Consider the following 16,954-nt stretch of genomic DNA (forward strand, 5'->3'; position numbering starts at 1 on the left):
CCTCCACACTTGAGAATGTATCACCATTTATCGTCCATCCACCTTCCTCCCTATCAGAGGGACAGCAGCAGATCAAGTAACTGGCTGGGACAACCCAGGACAATTGGGGATTTATTTTCTAAAAAGAGTTTGGAGATGTAGCATGGCAACAGACCCTTCAGCCCACTATGTATGTTCACACCTGTTCAAACTAGTTATACGTTATCCCACTTTCACGTCCGCCCTCTGCACACTAAGGGCAACTTACAGAGGATGATTAATCTACACACCAGCAGGAATTTGGGATGTGGGAAGAAACAGGAACGCCCGGAGGAAACCCACATGGTCACAGCGAGAACATGCAGACTCCAACACAGACACGTTGCCCAATGGGCAATAACTGCTGGCTATGTCCAAACCCCCCCCCCCCCCAAAATGCAAACATTATTCATGGTTATCACATTTTATTCCTCTCGTAATAAATGCATGCAGTCCGACGAAGGGTCCCGACCCCAAACGTCACCGGTACATTTTCCATTTCTCCATTCCCTCCAGAGATGCTGCCGGACCCCCTGAGAAACTCCAGCACTTCACGTCAATATTTTGTCAAACGGCATCCTCCGCACCCACCTGCAGTGCCCAGGCTTAGAAGCACGGCCACCCAATACGTCCAGAACAACGCCAGGATCAGGAAGGTCCAGAGTGGTTGGAGGAGCACCAGAGGGACGTCCTGGATCAGGCTGCTGGCCATCCGGAACAACTGAATGGTCAGATTGACCCTTTTCCGCATCACCAGCGTCAGCACTATAATGATGACCTAGAGAGGCAGTAAATCTGTCAGCACACAATATATACACAAATCTGCAGCACCATTTCCGCGCTGTATCTCTAAACTAAACTAAATTAAACACCAAAGACGCACAGGTTTGTAGATCACTCGGCTTAATTAATTTCAGAGCTAAACCTTGGCTGTACATGAACATAGAGGTGTAGAGAACATAGAACATAGACCAAATAATGTCAGTAAAGCATAGTAGGATACAGGGAGATACGAGTCAGAGCTATTTAGAAGGTAGACACAAAATGCTGGAGTAACTCAGCGGGTGAGGCAGCATCTCTGGAAAGAAGGAATGGGCAACGTTTCGGGTCGAGACCCTTCTTCAGTCTGAAGAAGGGTCTCGACCCGAAACGTTTCTTCTGCAGCATCTGCAGTTCTTTCTTACATATTAGAGATATTTAGTTTCATGTCTAACTTGACGGGCAATGGCAGGCCCAAGGACGGCAGTGATCTTGAACTGGTTCTTGAATAAATCTTATCCAAACCAAGCTGAATTTGATCGCTGGAAGTAATCCAGAAGGGATTGATTTTATTGTGCTTACCGATATGGTGGTTGCAACAATAGCGAAGCCCAGAAGTGCTCTAGTGTTTTCCATCTCTGTCTCCAAGATTATGGTGGGGTCATGCGACTTGTCATAGTACAGCCACCATAGTACTCCCGACACAACTAGAAGGGGGGAAAGAAAAAAAGGAATCACTGGAAAATAGAAATATTCTCGAGAGAAAACATTGTAGAAAAGGAGGACGAGATAGTTTAGTTTAGTTTAGAGATACAGCGCGGAAACAGGCCCTTCGGCCCACCGGCTCCGCGCTGACCAGCGATCCCCGCACATTAACACTATCCTACACACACTAGGGACAATTTCTACATTTACCAAGCCAATTAACCTACATACCTGTATGTCTTTGGCGTGTGGGAGGAAACTGGAGCTTCCGGAGAAAACCCACGCAGGTCACGGGGAGAACGTACAAACTCCGTACAGACAGCACCCCGTAGTCGGGATCGAACCCGGGTTTGCAAGCGCTGTAAGGCAGCAACTCTACCGCTCCCCCACCATGACTGGATGTCTTTATAGTGGGAGTGATAAGCAGGGTGAATTCTCACATTAGGAGGGAGAAACTTTTTATCACACTGTCTAATGTTTACATACGGCAAGCAACTAAGTGTAAGCTCAAGACTGATGGCGTTCGCCGAAGGACGTAGGTTGCAGAGATCACCATTTTCAGTCTGTCCCCTTCACACTTGCCCACTTGCAAAGCTTATCAAGATCCCGCTGTAATTCTTCGTCTCCATCTTCACTGTCTATGATACCACCTATTCTGAGCACTTTCCACTTTAATATCATTCCATCCATCCATGCATCTGAAGGACAAGTCACAAGTAAGGAAAAAATAAAAAACTGGTAAGCTGGAAACATTTCCCAAAAGTGAGCCGTCATCTTCATTCGAAGCACCGATCCTCCTATCCGGAGGCTTTGGGTCTGAGCGTCTAATTGAACGGCCTCCAGGAGAAAAACACCACTCCTGTCACGACTGTGCGAAGAGTGAAATTGGATTAATGTAGACTCACTTACACAGCAATCCAAAAATTACCAGCGTGATGAAGATATGAACTAGGAGTTCGGCGATATATCTGAAGACTGCCACCATAATGAAGGCCAGAGCTGTGGAACAAAACAAAGAGAAAGATTCACTCTAAATGAGGTTAGTCATTCAAACTATGTGTGTTTGAAACCTAGAAACCTAGAAAATAGGTGCAGGAGTAGGCCACACAGTCCTTCGAGTCAGCGCCACCATTCAATATGATCATGGCTGACCATCGAAAATCAGTACTCCGTTCCTGCTTTCTCCCCATATTCCTTGATTCCATTAACCCTAAGTGCTATATCTAACTCCCTCTTGAAAACATCCAGCGAATAGGCCTCCGCTGCCTTCTGTGGCAGAATGTTCCACAGAATCACAACTTTCTGGGTGAAAAAGTTTTTCCTCATCTCAGTCCAAAATGGCCTACACTTTTATTCTTAAACTGTGACCCCTGTAGTTCTTATTCTTAAACTGTGGTTCTTGACTCCCCCAACAGCAGGAACATTTTTCCTGCATCTAGCCTGTCCAATCTTTTAATATAACGGCATTACTCAGTTAATATTTCAGTTTCCACTTATCTTCCTTACTTTGGGAGGACTATTTTTTTAAATTCTGTTGGACAGCGTGATTGTGGATGGCCAGCTCTCATACCAGGCCAAATGAACAACAAATTGCATTAATATTGCACTTTTAACAAAGTAAAAACTTCCCAAAACACTCCAAATGGCGCTTTGTCAGACTGATGTACTTGACTCTGAGTGACCTGATTTTGATATTAATGAAGGGTCTAAAATTGGGAAAGACTGACACAAGTGCCCGTTATCAACTGAGGCTCCAGAGCGAGAATAAACAGCCAACAAACAGCTTTATGTACATTTGCATTAATCATCCAAGTGCCCTCTCGGAATTTCGTCCGGATTAAGGAACGTGCCGGACCATCAATTGCCGGAAAATCGGTGGAGGACTCACACAAGAGGTTCCTGATTCTATCCTTTCCCAGCTTCAGTGTCAAGCAGTTCACTGGAACAATCCATATGCAGGGTGTCAAAGCAAAATTGTGATTTGCTCGTAACCTCAGATAGCGAATTGGAATCCCAGCTGGTGAATTTAATCTCAATCAATTAAATAAAACAGAAACTAAAAGTCCGGTATCAGTAACTGTAGCCATTAAACCAGTGGATTGGTGTCATATCGTGAAGAATAGTGTGAAAATTAATGTATTCATGAGGAATAAATCTGTTGACCTGGACGTGACTTGGGACTGCAGTGCTGTTGTCTTTTACCTTCCCAGCCGGATATCCAAGGAGGGGTGAAATTCAGACACAATTATTATGCTTAAGAGACATTTACACATGCACTTGAATAGGCAAGACTCAGGATGCGGTCCCAATACAGGAAAATGGTGAAGGTGGGCAAAAATGGTCAGTAAGGACATGATGGGCTGAAGGGCCCTTTCCATGCTGTGCGACTATATCATTCACAGGCAAGGAACGCAGACCGTGTCAGCAATGCCATCTTTCATTAACAAAGGGGCGACACTGTGGCGCAGCAGTAGAGTTGCTGCTTTACAATGCCCCAGAGACCACAGTTCGATCCCGTCTGTATGGAGTTTGTACTGAGCACTGAGATAAGGAAAAACTTTTTCACCTAGAGAGTTGTGAATCTGTGGAATTCTCTGCCACAGAAGGCAGTGGAGGCCAATTCACTGGATGTTTCAAGTGAAAGTTAGATTTACCTCTAGGAATCAAGGGATATGGGGAAAAAGCAGGAACGTGGTAGTGATTTTGGATGATCAGCCATGATCATGTTGAACGGCGGAGCTAGCTCAAAGGGACGAATGGCCTCCTGCTGCACCTATTTTCTATGTTTCTCCCCGTGACCACGTGGGTTTTCCCTGGGTGCTCCGGTTTCCTCCCACACTGCAAAGACGTACAGGTTTGTAGGTCAATTGCCTTCGGTAATGATTGTAAATTATCTCTAGTGTGTCGGATTGTGTTAGTGTACGGAGATCGCTGGTCAGCGCGGACCCGGTGGACCGAAGTGCCTGTCACCACTCTGCATCTCCTAACACAAACTAAACTAAATAAAACAAAATCCTTATTGATCGTCCCATGACTATTCAACTATTGCATGGTCAGTACATGCAGGATTTTTCTCTGCCATAGTCATACAGCACAGAAGTCCCACACGTCCATGCAAACAAAGATGCTCCATCCAGGTTGTTACATTTGTCCTCGTCATATTGACAGCCCTGGATAAGCTGCAGCACACGCCTGCTGGCGGGCTGCCGAGTGGCCGAGGCTCGGGGTCCCTGTGGGTCAGAGCCCCTGCGGGTCTGAGCCCGTGGTCGGCGGAGTCAGCGTGGCCAGAGTTCCTGTGGGTCGGAGTCTGTGGCTGGGGCCTGTGTCGGCATCACGGAGGCGTCCGGAAAGGGCAGTGATTGTGGAGAGGTCAGTGGGGCGGCCGATGATGGCGCCAACGGACGGACGGATGGACGAGGACGTGCGCGTGGAAGTGAGGACGCCGCTGCTGAGGGAAGGAACAAAGGAGGAGCTGGCGTGGGGGTGGGGGGGGCGACGTGAAGGGAGGGGGAGAACAAAGGGGGACCTGGTGAGGATACTGTGCATTGGCAGCGCCCCTATGTGGTGACTATTTGTATAGCATGGGTATGCAAGCAAAGAATTTTACTGTGACTTGTCACATGTGCCAACAAAGTATGTATTCATTCATTCATTCATTCATTCATTCATTCATTCATTCATTCATTCATTCATTCATTCAGATACGACAGATATTCATTCATCCATCCATCCATCCATCCATCCACTGAATGTCCTTACCTACTGCAAAAAAGCAAAGTCCTATAATGTACTCCTTGCTCATGATGATGCCACTGATGATGTGTTGGAAGAAGTCACTCTCGTTGACCATGTGGATAAGGGCCAGGATGAAGTGGGAGTAGCAGGCTGGGGTCTGTGGGACACAGCGATTGAAGAGAGGGAGCGACTTGCTGAAATAACAAACAATCTTTGTATAAATAACAAACTCCAGAACTGGCGTGGAGAAGGATCAAACCTGCAATTTTATGTCATTGTGACTTCATGCAACAGCACCATGGGTAACGTACTTCATACAAAGAGCAGACGTTGTTGTGGGATTGCAGCATTGGAGAAGAGAAATGGAACCATATGTTTCGTATGTTTGTGGGCGGCACGGTGGTGCGCCGGTAGATTTGCTGCCTTACAGCGCCAGAGACCCGGGTTCGACCGGGTTAGTCCGTGTCTGTACGGAGTTTGTATGTTCTCTTCGTCACCTGCGTGGGTTTTTTCCCCCGAAATCTCCCGGTTTCCTCGCGCTCTCCAAAGATGTACAGGCTTGTAGAGTAACTGGCTTGGTATAATCGTAAATTGTCCTCCTAGTGTGTAGGATAGTGTAAGTGTGCGGGGATCACTGGTCGGCACAGACCTGGTGGGCCGAAGGGCCTGTCTCCGCACTACATCCCTAACCAAAACTAGAAAGATCAATGACCTTTTACCTTCATTGACATGCTTATGATTCAAACATCGCTCTATCTTCTCCTTGAATATGTTCACTAACTCTGTGAATATGCAGGGATTGGGGTTCTTTGGGAAATGGCAGGTGTCTGTGAAAGACTGGGCTTCAGCGGTGGCGAAGGTGGGAGATTGCAACCTCCACCCTGTTTCGGCGAAAGCAATCAACCTGGCATGCACAAACGGATCAAACAGAACACGTTGTCTGACAACTTTAGGCTGTGCACGCCATACGCAAGAAGAGAAGACTGGTGGTGACATCATAAGGTGGAGGCACAATTCTTGGTAATCATGTGACCCACCTGTTGCCACCGAGTCTGGACTCCTGAAGATGCTTCTATGCACTGAATGTGTGATTGGGCAGAGGGGTTGCCTCCCATTTATGTGACCCACCTGTCTGAGTCTGGACCCCTGAAGAGATTTCTGTTTTGTTTCAATATAGAAACATAGAAACATAGAAATTAGGTGCAGGAGTAGGCCATTCGGCCCTTCGAGCCTGTACCGCCATTCAATATGATCATGGCTGATCATCCAACTCAGTATCCCGTACCTGCCTTCTCTCCATACCCTCTGATCCCCTTAGCCACAAGGGCCACATCTAACTCCCTCTTAAATATAGCCAATGAACTGGCCTCAACTACCCTCTGTGGCAGAGAGTTCCAGAGATTCACCACTCTCTGTGTGAAAAAAGTTCTTCTCATCTCGGTTTTAAAGGATTTCCCCCTTATCCTTAAGCTGTGACCCCTTGTCCTGGACTTCCCCAACATCGGGAGCAATCTTCCTGCATCTAGCCTGTCCAACCCCTTAAGAATTTTGTAAGTTTCTATAAGATCCCCTCTCAATCTCCTAAATTCTAGAGAGTATAAACCAAGTCTATCCAGTCTTTCTTCATAAGGCAGTCCTGACATCCCAGGAATCAGTCTGGTGAACCTTCTCTGCACTCCCTCGATGGCAATAATGTCCTTCCTCAGATTTGGAGACCAAAACTGTACGCAATACAGTTGTACTGTACTGCAGTTGTACAGGGTCTCACCAAGACCCTGTACAACTGCAGTAGAACCTCCCTGCTCCTATACTCAAATCCTTTTGCTATGAAAGCTAACATACCATTCACTTTCTTCACTGCCTGCTGCACCTGCATGCCTACTTTCAATGACTGGTGTACCATGACACCCAGGTCTCGCTGCATCTCCCCTTTTCCTAGTCGGCCACCATTTAGATAATAGTCTGCTTTCCTGTTTTTGCCACCAAAATGGATAACCTCACATTTATCCACATTATACTGCATCTGCCAAACATTTGCCCACCTTGCAGTCTCCTAGCATCCTCCTCACAGCTAACACTGCCCCCCAGCTTAGTGTCATCCGCAAACTTGGAGATATTGCCTTCAATTCCCTCATCCAGATATACTGCCGCTTATTCTATACCTATGATTGTGCAAAGGAGTTACCTCCCGTTGTATTTGTGATTGGTTTGTAAGGGTTGCCTCCCCCTGCCCTTTCGCGCCGTTAGTTTCCCGCCACTGTATAGGGGTCTAAAAGGGTGTTCGTTTCGTTGGGGCGGGCCGGTTGTTTTTCCTTCAGTTCTTTTTGCACGAGGCTGCTGAGGGCTCGGGTGAGTGGTTCCGAGGCCGGCCCCGTGGTGAATACTAATAAAGAAGGGTTTGGACTCCAGTGTTCGATTCAGTGTTTTACTACTAGGGTGGGTAGAAGAACTGGAATCAACAACTCTACCACCACAACTCAGTGAGGCCAAGAATACACAACCCTCCTGGAGAAGCAATATCTCTCCACCTGAAAATGGTCAACCCTTTATTTTGAAACAATGGCTCCTAATTCGAAATATCCGCACACCCTGTCAACCCCCCTTAGAATCTTGTATGCTCCAACAGATTCACCTATTATTTGTGTGAACTCCAATGAGTTCAAGTCCAATCTTCTCAGGCACGCATCAAACATCTTCCTCCCAGAAATCATAAGATCATAAATCATAGGAGCAGAATTAGGCCGTTCGGCCCATCAAGTCCACCGCCATCCAATCATGGCTGATCTGGGGTGGGAGATTGCAACCTTCACGTGGTCCGCCCTGTTTCAACGAATGCAATCAACCCGGCGTGCACAATCAAATAAGATCAAATAGAACAAGTTGTCCTACAACTTTAGGCTGTGCACGCCATACGCAAGAAGAAGAAGGTGGCTGATCTATCTCTCCCTCCAAATCCCATTCCCCTGCCTTCTCCCCATAACCCCTGACACCCGTACTAATCAAGAATCTATCTATATCTGCCTTAAATATATCCACTGACTTGGCCTCCACAGCCTTCTGTGGCAAAGGATTCCACTGATTCACCACCCTCTGACTGAAAAAAAATCCTCCTCATCTCAAGAAAATTCTTAATTCTGAGGCTATGACCTCTAGTCCTAGACTCTCCCACTAGTGGAAACATCCTCTTTACATCCACTCTATCCAAGCCTTTCACTATTCTGCATGTTTCAATGAGGTCCCCCCTCATTCTTCTAAACTCCAGCGAGTACAGGCCCAGTGCCGTCAAACGCTCATCATATGTTAACCTACTCATTTCTGGGATCATTCTTGTAAACCTTCTCTGTATTCTCTCCTGAGCCAGCATAATATGAACCTCCTATGCATTGCCACCAATGCAGTATTGACCCATCCTTAAATATGGACACAAAACTCCCTGTGGTTCTCAGTAAAGTTGCACCTCTTGCATATGGACTCAGAGGGCTGTTTCTGTACATTCTGTATTTAATCAGGGGTTGTACTTATGTACGGCAATAATCTTACTGGTCTTATTGTATACAAAAAAAATGTCACTGTACCTTAGTAAGCATGTAGATACAGCAGGCAGTGAAGAAAGCGAATGGCATGTTGGCCTTCATAACAAGAGGAATTGAGTATAGGAGAAAAGAGATCCTTCTGCAGTTGTACAGGGCCCTGGTGAGACCATACCTGGAGTATTGTGTGCAGTTGTGGTCCCCTAATTTGAGGAAGGAAACTCTTACTATTGAGGGAGTGCAGCATAGGTTTACAAGGTTAATTCCCGGAATGGCGGGACTGTCATATGCTGAGAGAATGGAGCGGCTGAGCTTGTATACTCTGGAGTTTAGAAGAATAGGAAGGGATCTTATTGAAACACATAAGATTATTAAGGGTTTGGACACGCTAGAGGCAGGAAACATGTTCCCGATGTTGGGGGAGTCCAGAACCAGGAGCCACAGTTTAAGAATAAGGGGTAAGCCATTTAGAACGGAGACGAGGAAACACCTTTTCACACAGAGAGTTGTGAGTGTGTGGAATTCTCTGCCTCAGAGGGCCGGTTCTCTGGATGCTTTCAAGAGAGAGCTAGAGAGGGCTCTTAAAGATAGCGGAGTCAGGGGATATGGGGAGAAGGCAGGAACGGGGTACTGATTGCGGATGATCAGCCATGATCACATTGAATGGCGGTGCTGGCTCGAAGGGCCGAATGGCCTACTCCTGCACCTATTGTCTATTGGTACAGCTAATAATAAAAAGAACCATGGAGAATCAATAGAGGCAAACACTTAACAGCAAAAGTAGACCATTGCCCCTCTCATCCACACCCACGAGACATGACTCTTAATTAAACTGTTTCAAATGGTGCCTGACAGCTTATAAAAAGGACTACAGATAGACACAAAATGCCGTAGTAACTCAGTGAGACAGGCAGCATCTCTGGAGAGAAGGAATGGGTGACGTTTCGGGTCGAGACCCTTCTTCAGACTGGCTAATCCTTGTTGAATGTGCCAAATGTTTCAAAGTGTAATTTGGTTTTATAACTTTGATTTGTCCAGGAGGAATGTAAAGAGTAAATAAACCTGAGTAGGAAATACAAAGAAGTGAACCATCTCACCTTGGGGGGACAGGTAACGTGGGGCAGAGGTGTGCTGCTTTCGAAGGCTCCGTGTAGTCGGAAATGTTTAAGTTGTACAGGCACAAGTAGGAGCCTAAAACATTAAGCAAAAACAGCAAATTAAAATCACACCCACATTCAAAAGGCAACATCAGAACTTAGTTTAAGGAGAAGCTGTTAGATTTTGCACTGGGTACGTTGATAGTGTAGCAGAAGTCTTGTCTCTGTAAATTATTCCAAATGTGACAGATAGAACTAGTGTACGGGTGATCGTTCGTCAGTACAGACTCAATGGGACGGAGGGCATGTTTCCATGCTGTATGTCTAAACTAAACTATGCTGATCAGCAGAGGAAGAATTGTACACCACAAGCTAGAGGTAAATTTATTTTCCCTTCCATTGCCATCAAGCCAGGTGAGCAGCCAAGTACCTAAAAATGAGGCAAGAACCTGGTGAATCTAGAACAGTGCACACTAAGCAGTGGACACATCGTGTGATGCAGAAAACAAAGCAATCCCACTGAACACCTATGATCAGTCCACCTTGGCCTAAGTCATCTCCCAGATGCCAAACATTTTAACTCCCCCTCCTATTCCCACACCAAACGGTATGAATATTGATTTCTCTAACTTCAAGTAACCCCTGCATTCCCTCTCTTTCCTTCCCTTCCCCCACCCAAGTCACACCAGCTTTTCGTTCTCACCCAGCAAACAGCTAGCAATGGCCTGTTTCCGTTATCACTGTTACTTTTTTGCATATCTTTCATTCATTTGTTCTACATCTCTCGACACCACTGTCTAAATCTCTCGTTTCCCATTCCCACCACTTTCAGTCTGAAGAAGGGTCTCGACCCGAAACGTCACCCATTCCTTCTCTCCAGAGATGCTGCCCGAGTTACTCCAGCATTTAAATTAATTTTAAAGAACACATTGTGAACGGGATAATTCAGAAAGTGTGAATATGGAACTGGATACAATTAGCTGAGAGGAAAAGCATTGTGCATTTAAGCGGAATGGAATTAAGTACACAAGTTTAAAAAAAAGGACAAAACAATAAAGTGATTGGGATGAGTTCACTGGCTGATGAGGAACACAGACCTCACAGACTTGTCATCTTCAGCCAGTTTGACCCCGGGTCCTTTTAGAAACATAGAAACATAGAAACATAGAAATTAGGTGCAGGAGTAGGCCATTCGGCCCTTCGAGCCCGCACCGCCATTCAATATGATCATGGCTGATCATCCAACTCAGTATCCCGTACCTGCCTTCTCTCCATACCCTCTGATCCCCTTAGCCACAAGGGCCACATCTAACTCCCTCTTAAATATAGCCAATGAACTGGCCTCGACTACCCTCTGTGGCAGGGAGTTCCAGAGATTCACCACTCTCTGTGTGAAAAAGGTTCTTCTCATCTCGGTTTTAAAGGATTTCCCCCTTATCCTTAAGCTGTGACCCCTTGTCCTGGACTTCCCCAACATCGGGAGCAATCTTCCTGCATCTAGCCTGTCCAACCCCTTAAGAATTTTATAAGTTTCTATAAGATCCCCTCTCAATCTCCTAAATTCTAGAGAGTATAAACCAAGTCTATCCAGTCTTTCTTCATAAGACAGTCCTGACATCCCAGGAATCAGTCTGGTGAACCTTCTCTGCACTCCCTCTATGGCAATAATGTCCTTCCTCAGATTTGGAGACCAAAACTGTACGCAATACTCCAGGTGTGGTCTCACCAAGACCCTGTACAACTGCAGTAGAACCTCCCTGCTCCTATACTCAAATCCTTTTGCTATGAAAAATGCTATGTTCCTTCACTGTAAACCTGATACAATTCTCATACGTACCATTGTACTGAGCAAAATGTTTTATCTCCTCCAGTCCATTCAGTTCCTCTTGAGGACAACTGGATACACAAATCGACAGCGAATTTATTTTATGGTCCGTGAAGTCCATTTTGCAGGTGTTCAGGAAGAAGACATGTCTGTTTGGGAATGAAAAACAACACAAAGGTTTTAGTATTTACAGATACAACAAGGAAACAGGTCCTTCGGTCCAGAGTCCACTCTGGCCATTGTTCACCAGTTCACACTAGTTATCCCACCTCACAGTACGGGCAATTTCCACAGAGGCCAATTAACCTACAAACCCGCGCGTCTGTGGGTTGTGGGTGGAATCCCGAGCACCCGGAGGAAACCCACACAGTCCAGGGAAAATGCAGAAACTCCATGCAGACAGCACACAAGGTCAGGATCGAACCAGGGCGTGAGGCAGCAGCTCCACTACCGTGCCACAACTTGTGTATAAGTTCTAATCGGGATCCAGATGAGACCCATATCTGTCTGCAAGCGAGCTCGTTAGCATAGTGTTAATTGAGCCAAGCAATTGGGTTCCACTGGTCCCAAACTAATCATGTCAATAATGGTGTTTTCTGTCACCCACCCATGTTCTCATTCAAGCACTGCTCAGGTTTCTGCGTAAGCTTTACACGTTTTAAAGCAGCATGGTGTCTAAAGGTCAGGATCTCAGTGGCCCAGCTCAGGAAAGGTCCTTTGATCACAGGGCCCAGATGAGATCACTGGTCCAAGGACACGGCAAATCAGACCACGAGGACCTAGGACTCAACCTCCATTGCCAGAGACACAGACAGGGTGCTTTGGTTAGTGAAAGGTCACCAACACCACACATTCACTGTATCTCTCTCTGCAGATCTGACATCTCCATATTTCCGGCATCTCCATATTTGTTTTAGTATTCTGCGTAGGAAGGAACTGCAGATGCTTGTTTACACCAAAGATAGACGCAAAAATGCTGGAGTAACTCAGGGGGCCAGGCAGCATCTCTGGAGAGAAGGAAAGGGTGACGATTCGGGTTGAGACTGAGTCAGAAGAAGGGCCTTGACCTGAAACATCACCTATTCCTTTTCTTCAGAGACGCTGCCTGGCCCGCTGAATTACTCCAGCATTTTGTGTCTATCTTTAGTAATCTGTCCGCAGAAGCAGAAGCAACTCTTGGTGCATCTCAAGGAATTCAACATTTTGTTATCTCCAATATTCAACATGGACAATCAGCATGGAAACAGGCCCTTCGGCCCACTGAGACCACGCTGGCCATCAATCACCCATTTACACTAATCCCATTTCATTCTTCCTACAGAGTCAACAATTCCCAGCATGGACACTCCAGACACAATTTACAACAGCCAGTTAATCCACCAGTGGGCATGTCTTCAGGATGTGGGGGGGAAAAAAATGGAGGGCCCTGGGTGCAAGCCATGTGGTCACCCAGGAGATAGGCACAAAGTGCTGGAGTAACTCAACCGGTCAGTAGCACGTCTGGAGAAAAAGAATGGGTACAGTTTCGGGACAGGACCCATCTTCGTACCCAGGAGAATGGGCAAAGATTACACAGACAGGATCGAACTGGGTTGGTGAAGGTATGAGGTAGCAGCTCTACTAACCTCATCACAGTGGAGCCCTTCAGTCAAGTCCCTTCATTTTGGCAGATCTCAAAACAGTACAGGGGGATGCTGCACTGATGGAGCTGTATCGTTTGGGGAACGATGCAAATTCTTGACTTTTCTTATCCGTCCTTTATACATGACGTTAAGCACACTGGCCCAGTGGTAGAGTTGCTGCCTTACCGCCAGAGACCTGGGTTCGTCCATGACTACAGGTGCTGTCTGCTTGGCGTTTGTACGCTCTCCTTGTGACCCCGTGGGTTTTCTGCGGGTGCTCTGGTTTCCTCCCACACTCCAAAGACGTACAGGTCAATTGGCTTTGTAGGTCAATTGGCTTTGGTTAAATTGTGCCTATTGTGGAGGATGGTGCTAGTGTATTATCAATGGTTGGTGCGGGACTCTGTGGGCCTGTTTCCACGCTGTATCTCTAAAATAAAACCTAAGCTGAAAGAATCATTTATCAGGTAATCGCCGCTAAAACGCCGCATTTGCATCCTGTGCGTGCTGAATGCTGGTTAAATGTTACCCACTTTCTGCTGGTCATATCTTGTCCGGACAGAGAGGCCCCTTTAATCGGAGAGTTTTTCCGTCCACAAATGTTTCCGTAGCTGTCATAGCCAAAGATCAGCCTTTCTGCAGCACCGACGGTCACCGCATAGCCAGCGATAAACACCTGGGTGGGGAGACAACACAACCAGCCCATCGTCAGTGAAGATGCAAAGCAGGAACCGGGCAGCTAAGCCCCTGTCCCACTTAGGAGACCTAAACAGCAACCTCTGGTGACCTTGCCCGCCACCCAAAAAAAACAATCAAGGTCGAGGTGACCTGCAACCTCCCACGCATATGTTGAAAACCTTCCTCGACAATGCAGAAAACCGGCTTCTACTAGACCTGCGACTAAAAAATGATCGATTTTTAAAACGGCAACCTATTTTTAGTCGAGGCCGGTTTTAAACATGATGAAAAAATAGCAACAACCTAGATGAAGCCTCGACCACGCGGAAACCACTTTCGACCATTAGGGAGAGTGGCCAAAACCTCCGGTGACCTCATGGAAACCTTGGGAGGCGGGCAAGGTCACCAGAGGTTGCTGTTTAGGTCTCCTAAGTGGGACAGGGACTTAAGTGTTCCCAATAATAAACACATTATAAACTACATACTCTACACCCCAATGTTCAATACAAATACAGCACAATCCTCAGTGTGTTGGAGGGAACTGCAGATGCTGGTTTGTACGGAAGATTGTCACAAAATGCTGGAGTAACTCAGCGGGACACAAAATACTGGAGTAACTGAGCAGGACATAAAATACTGGAGTAACCCAACTGAGTGGGGTACATTTTAAAATTAATCTGATGAACCACACATGCTGTTTTTAAATGAATGCAGAAAAATTATATATTTAAAATAAAAACTGAACGCTTGGATTATTTATTGTTTTAATATATTGTTTTAATATATTGGACTCATTGTTTTAATATGTTGTTGCTTTTGCAGCAGAAACCTTACAGATTTCTGCAGGGAAGTCCTGACAGAAGAGTTTTTATTTGGTCCGAGCTGATGGTATTTTTTAGATTAAAATCTCAAGCGATGCAAGCAAAGAATAATGCTCCTGAATAATCGCCTCTTTAAAAAAAGATAAATGCTGCGGTAATGATAAAGCACAATGAGAGACGGTGGGGGCAGTTGGTTGATGTTTGGTTGCTACAATGAACAAGCGGCACGCCAGATCTCAGCGATTTTTCGTAATCTCTACATCCATTAGATTCAAGTTTAACAATCATATCAATCAAAAATAATCATATCAAGCTGAATATCACATCATTGTAAAAAAAATGGTCAGACATTTGAACGAAGAATGAAACAGGTTGGATATACAGAGAGCCATTTATACCCTCCTCATGACAGTACAAACAGCTTCGCAGTCTATGAGTTGAATGTACATAAAGACAGGAGCCAATAATTCCAGAGACGGCATGGTGGTGCAGCAGCAGAGTTGCTGTCTCACACCACCAGAGACCTGGGTTTGACCCTGACTATGGGTGCTGTCTGTCCGGAGTTTGTACGTTCTCCCCGTGACCTGCGTGGGTTTTCACCGAGATCTCCGGTTTCCTCCCACACTCCAAAGACGTACAGGTTATGTAGGTTCATTGACTTGGTATAATCGTAAATTGTCTCTGGTGTGTGTAGGGTAGTGTTAGTGCGTGAGGATCACTGGTCGGTGCGGACTCGGTGGGCCGAAGGGCCTGTTCCGCTCTGTATCTCTAAAAGTCCCATTAACAGCAACTGAATACAGGTAGTCCCATGGTAATGAGCAGGTTCCAGTTTACAAGATAACTACACAGTTGATTTTGCCCCAAGTTTGAAAATACACAAAAATCACTTTGTATTGTACTTATCCCTCCACAGTATCACAATGAAGTGACATCAAAAGCACATAAGACTGACAAGGTCAATAAGCGAGTTCGGTATTCCGACTGCTCATGCCCAGGTCAAAGGTCACTATGCATAAACAGCCCTGGAAAGCAGTGAAGCAGTGGACCTTCATTTCTTCACTTTTTTCGAGCTTTGATCCTTCTAGGTAACAAAATACTGCTTTCAAACTATGACATAGTTGTATTCATTGTTCCTTTGTTAAAAGCTAAGATTATTTTGTTGTTTTTATTGCTTCATGCTTTGGTGAGTGAACGAGATCGTGCTCGTCCGTGGTCGGTGTCGAACCCGGCCCCACAAATGTGAACGCAAGTGTGATCAGGTTGCGTGGCAGAATTCAAATCTTTTTAAGAAAGGAACGCATGTGTGTGTGTTTCTGTGATCTCCCATTCTTTGTGTTAGCTGAATGTTAAGAGGCCTCTCCTTGCAGATGACCATGGGTGCAAGAATGTAAATATATGGTGGACATTTACTTTAGCCAGGAAGCAGAATCATATTACAAAGGTGAAGAATGTCTCCACTGTTTAAGGAAGCCTGTAATCCAATGCTTTCAAGAAACCAGTAGTGTCTCATGTGACAAAGCACTGTGAAATTCTTTGCTTGCATACCCAAGGTATACAAGTAGCGGCCACCTACGATGCTGACAAAGTTACAGCTCCTCCTTTGTTCTCCACCGCCCCCTCCCTCCCCCTTCCCCCCCCGCTCCGGTCCCCATTGTTCTTCCCCCCCCCCCCCCATGGTTCATTGTTCTTCTCTCCCCCCCACGCCCTCCCTCACGGCAGTCCCCCTTCGCCGGGTCCTCCATTGTTTTCCCTCCCCTTCCCTTTTGTAATGCAAGTTAATGTAAACATGACCTACTGCCCACGAGCAGCTTGACCCAACTGCCCCGAAGGTTTGGTGGACGGTGGGACTGGGAGAGAGCTGGAGACATCAGACGCGAGGAGCGGGGGCTTGATTAGTACGGGTGTCAGGGGTTGTGGGGAGGGGTTAGGAGGGAGAGGTAGATCAGCCATGATTGAATGGCAGAGTAGAGTTGATGGGCCGAATGGCCTAATTCTGCTCCTATCACTTATGAACACAGAAACAAGAGACTGCAGATGCTGCAAAAGAATGATCAGTCTGTAGAAGGGTCTCAACCCAAAATGAAGTTCGTCTATTTCCTTCCACAGATTCCACCAAGTTCCTCCTACAGTTTCCAGAGATAAGGAACAGCAGATGCTGGTTTAC

At 46.2% G+C, this 16,954-nt stretch overlaps 1 protein-coding gene across 3 annotated transcripts in view; it reads right to left on the reverse strand.

The window, feature by feature from the left end:
* slc44a3 (solute carrier family 44 member 3) overlaps positions 1-16,954 on the reverse strand; it is a 69,368-nt gene that overhangs the window by 28,415 nt on the left and 23,999 nt on the right. For all 3 annotated transcript variants that reach the window (XM_033028911.1, XM_033028912.1, XM_033028913.1), the window contains 7 exons: positions 13,825-13,967; positions 11,682-11,818; positions 9,845-9,938; positions 5,242-5,411; positions 2,392-2,481; positions 1,360-1,484; positions 610-796 (listed from right to left, as the gene is read on the reverse strand). In XM_033028911.1, coding sequence (XP_032884802.1) covers positions 610-796; positions 1,360-1,484; positions 2,392-2,481; positions 5,242-5,411; positions 9,845-9,938; positions 11,682-11,818; positions 13,825-13,967 — 946 coding nt within the window. The remainder of the gene's footprint in view (positions 1-609; positions 797-1,359; positions 1,485-2,391; positions 2,482-5,241; positions 5,412-9,844; positions 9,939-11,681; positions 11,819-13,824; positions 13,968-16,954) is intronic.

This window comes from Amblyraja radiata, chromosome 10, assembly GCF_010909765.2.
Source record: "Amblyraja radiata isolate CabotCenter1 chromosome 10, sAmbRad1.1.pri, whole genome shotgun sequence".
Taxonomy (NCBI): Eukaryota; Metazoa; Chordata; class Chondrichthyes; order Rajiformes; family Rajidae; genus Amblyraja; species Amblyraja radiata.